Source organism: Egretta garzetta, unplaced genomic scaffold (genome assembly GCF_000687185.1).
Source record: "Egretta garzetta isolate BGI_Z169 unplaced genomic scaffold, ASM68718v1 scaffold501, whole genome shotgun sequence".
Classification (NCBI taxonomy): Eukaryota; Metazoa; Chordata; class Aves; order Pelecaniformes; family Ardeidae; genus Egretta; species Egretta garzetta.
In genome coordinates this window covers 91,070-94,193 of record NW_009258547.1, presented here as the reverse complement: position 1 = coordinate 94,193, position 3,124 = coordinate 91,070, and the positions used below count along the sequence as shown (strand labels likewise).

General features: G+C 60.9%; 1 protein-coding gene across 1 annotated transcript in view; it reads left to right on the top strand.

Moving 5' to 3' along the window:
• LOC104134110 (isocitrate dehydrogenase [NAD] subunit beta, mitochondrial) overlaps nt 1-3,124 on the top strand; it is a 5,689-nt gene that overhangs the window by 878 nt on the left and 1,687 nt on the right. Inside the window, exons 2-6 of the mRNA XM_035903150.1 lie at nt 1,030-1,150; nt 1,597-1,657; nt 2,127-2,259; nt 2,441-2,574; nt 2,957-3,119. Of these exons, the coding sequence (XP_035759043.1) occupies nt 1,030-1,150; nt 1,597-1,657; nt 2,127-2,259; nt 2,441-2,574; nt 2,957-3,119 (612 nt within the window). The remainder of the gene's footprint in view (nt 1-1,029; nt 1,151-1,596; nt 1,658-2,126; nt 2,260-2,440; nt 2,575-2,956; nt 3,120-3,124) is intronic.

The following is a 3,124-nucleotide window of genomic DNA, read 5'->3' as shown; positions in this document are numbered from 1 at the left end:
CCCAGCTGCAATATCTCACGCTCGTCCCTGTTGAGCTTCTGAAGGTTCTCGTTAGCCTGCTCCTCCAGATCTCCCTGCGGGGGGGCTCTCCCTCCCGGAGCATCCGCGTCCCCGCTCAGTTTGGTGTCATCTGCAAACTCCATCAGGCTGCGCTTGATCCCGTTACCCAGATCACTGACGGAGACAGCGAATAACCTTGGGCCTGAGATCGATCCCCGGGGGACCCCGCTTGTGACAGGTCACCAGTTAGACAGAGCTGCTTACCACCAGCCTCTGGGTGCGGCTGCCAGCCCATTCCCCACCCACGGCACTGCCCACTCGGCCAGGCCATAACGCAGCCATTTCTCCAGGAGGAGGAGGGTTGTGACAGCCCTGGGGTCTCACCCTTGCCATAAACCAGTTCAGCTTGGCTTGAGTCTCATTCTTCAGCGTGAAAATATTCCCAGCCTGGGACCAGCAGAGTCCGGGTCTGTCGCCCGCTCGGTCCTTCTCCCTCTGCTGAGGCAGCAGCAGGCACTGGTGTGGTCCCCACTCGTGATGGGGAGGACGCAGGCCGTCCTCGCTGCTCCTGTTGGGAGTGTGGCCGCAGGGCTGTCATTGTCCAGCCGTCCAGAACCCTTTGTGTCTGTCTGACCTCCTTCCTCGTCTGCCAGGGGCCCTGCTCTCAGGCAGCAGCGTCAGAACTCGGGGAGGAGCCCGGCGTTTAATAGTTCTGTCTTGTCACCCACAACTTCTGTCACATCAAAGGCAGCAACCGTGGGGTTGTCTGCCACGATGTCGGTTACGCAGCTGAAGCTGTAACTGCAGTAAGGGAGGGGAGTCCTGGTGTTACAGGTGACAGGAAACACCATCGTTTGGTTGGAACGGAGGTGACCCAGAGCTCCAGGGTCCCTCTTCTCGCCGCGCAGGCAGGCTGGCTGGCCTAAGGTGCCTTGTCCCAGCTCGCCGAGCGCGATGGAAGGTGCAGCGGAAGGTCCCTGCCCAGCGCTGACCTGACGGGGCGGCTCTTTCTCTGCCTCTCTCACGCAGGCTGCCAGCGTGCCTGTGGTCTTCGATGAGCATCACCTGAGCGAGGTGCAGAACATGGCGTCAGAAGAAAAGCTGGATCAGGTGGTTGACTCTATGAAGGAAAGTAAAGTGGCCCTTATAGGTAAGGACTGCGCGAGCCGTCTGTCTGGCGCGGAGGGGCTCCCTGCTCTGCCTGCAGGAGGTGTTGCCTTATCTCAGGCGCCATGAGCGCCCTCAGAGGGCAGGAATTCCTGTGCTGAGGGCCTGGAGAAGGAAGCACGCTGTCCTTAGCTAAGCAGCAAATCACTGCACTACTTACTTACTGAGCTTTCCCAAACGGGAGGCCGTAGCCAGCCTCTCCTTTTGAAGCGAGGTCCCTCCCCTCGTGTGGCCCAGAGAAGCAGAGGGCCCTGGCAGGGTCCCGTGCAGCGAGGGATCCGTCGCCATGCTCGGCTGAGGTTCCCTTGAAGCAAGCACCCCCTGGCCCAAGCCTTGCTGCCCTGTCTCCTGGGTTCAGGCGATCTCCTTAGCGGCTGTCGGCGCGCTCCGCGCTTTGCGTCCTTACTCCCGCTCCGTGTCGTCCCGCAGGCAAGATCCACACCCCCATGGAGTACAAGGGAGAGCTGGCTTCGTACGACATGAGGCTCAGGTGAGCTCAGCCCCTGGCTGCCCACACCTCAGTCACCGGGAAAACCGTGTTGTGCTTGGCCATGGTGTTCTGCCACGGAACCGGGGGCCGAAGGAAGCGAGTCTAGGCCAGGTGGGAAAAGATCCTGAGGGACAGACTGTGGCCAGGAGCTGCCTCTGTCGAGGGTGATCCTGCCGCTCCTTCCTTCCTCGGGGGTCCTGGGGAGGACGGGGGGGTGGCTGGGAAGCGGCAGTGGTGGCCTGCCCGGACAGAGGATCGTGACAAGGGCTGGCTGGCTCGCGATCCTGAGGGGAAAGGTGGATGGGTGGATAGACAGAGGGATAGACAGACAGACAGCAATGGGAAGACATCGGAGGAGGTGGGGGGCTGTTTGCACCACCACCAGCTGTTATCCCCAGTGCTCGTAGGGAACAGTTGCTGCCCTGGAACAGCTTACGGGGAAGCGGTGACGCTGCTGCTTCTCTCGCAGGCGCAAATTAGACTTGTTTGCAAACGTTGTCCACGTGAAGAGCTTACCCGGCTATAAAACACGGCACAACAACCTGGACCTGGTGATCATCCGCGAGCAGACGGAGGGGGAGTACAGCTCCCTGGAGCACGAGGTACGGGAGCTTCCCGCCAGGCGACAGCGATGGAATTGGGGAGCGTGTAGTGATGTGAATACAGGCAGGCCCAAGGGGGGGCAGCGATGGACTGCATGGGGGGGTAATGCCAGAAAAAAGGGACGTGGGTTTTAAGGAACCTCTGGATGCGGGGGCTGCTCACGCTCCCTTTCCTGTCCAGAGCGCGAAGGGAGTCATCGAGTGCCTGAAGATCATCACGCGGGCCAAGTCGCAGCGCATTGCCAAGTTCGCCTTTGACTACGCCACCAAAAAAGGGCGCTCTAAGGTCACGGCAGTGCACAAAGCCAACATTATGTGAGTGCCACGGGAGCGGGTTTGGAGCGTGTCTGATTGCCAGACACGTGGCTGCTCTCACGTCCAGGACCTTGTTGCTCTCGGCTTTCGATCCCGATCGGAGCAGTGCCGGTCTGGTTCCAGAGGGACGGGGCTTTCCCTGGGAGTAGTGGCTTTTCCGCTCTGTATGGTCCCGTCTCCAGCGTGGGGCATCCCGGAGCTGTCAGCCGAGAAGGGGAAAAGCTCTGGCACTGAAAGCTGCTCCCTCGCCGCTCCCCCAGGCCCCCATTTCACCACCCGTGGGTGTGGGCGTGCGGTGGTGTGGGGTGCTCTAGGGTTACCTGCCGCCCTCGTGATTTCACTGCCGTCCTGCAAACCCGTTGACGTGTTTCTCATCTCGCAGGAAATTAGGCGATGGGCTCTTCCTGCAGTGCTGCGAAGAAGTGGCAGAGCTGTACCCCAAGATCAAATTCGACACCATGATCATTGACAACTGCTGCATGCAGGTGAGGCTCCCGTTCCCCTGCCCCAGAGCCCCCCGGCACCGCCTGCTGCTCCTGAGCCAAGCCTG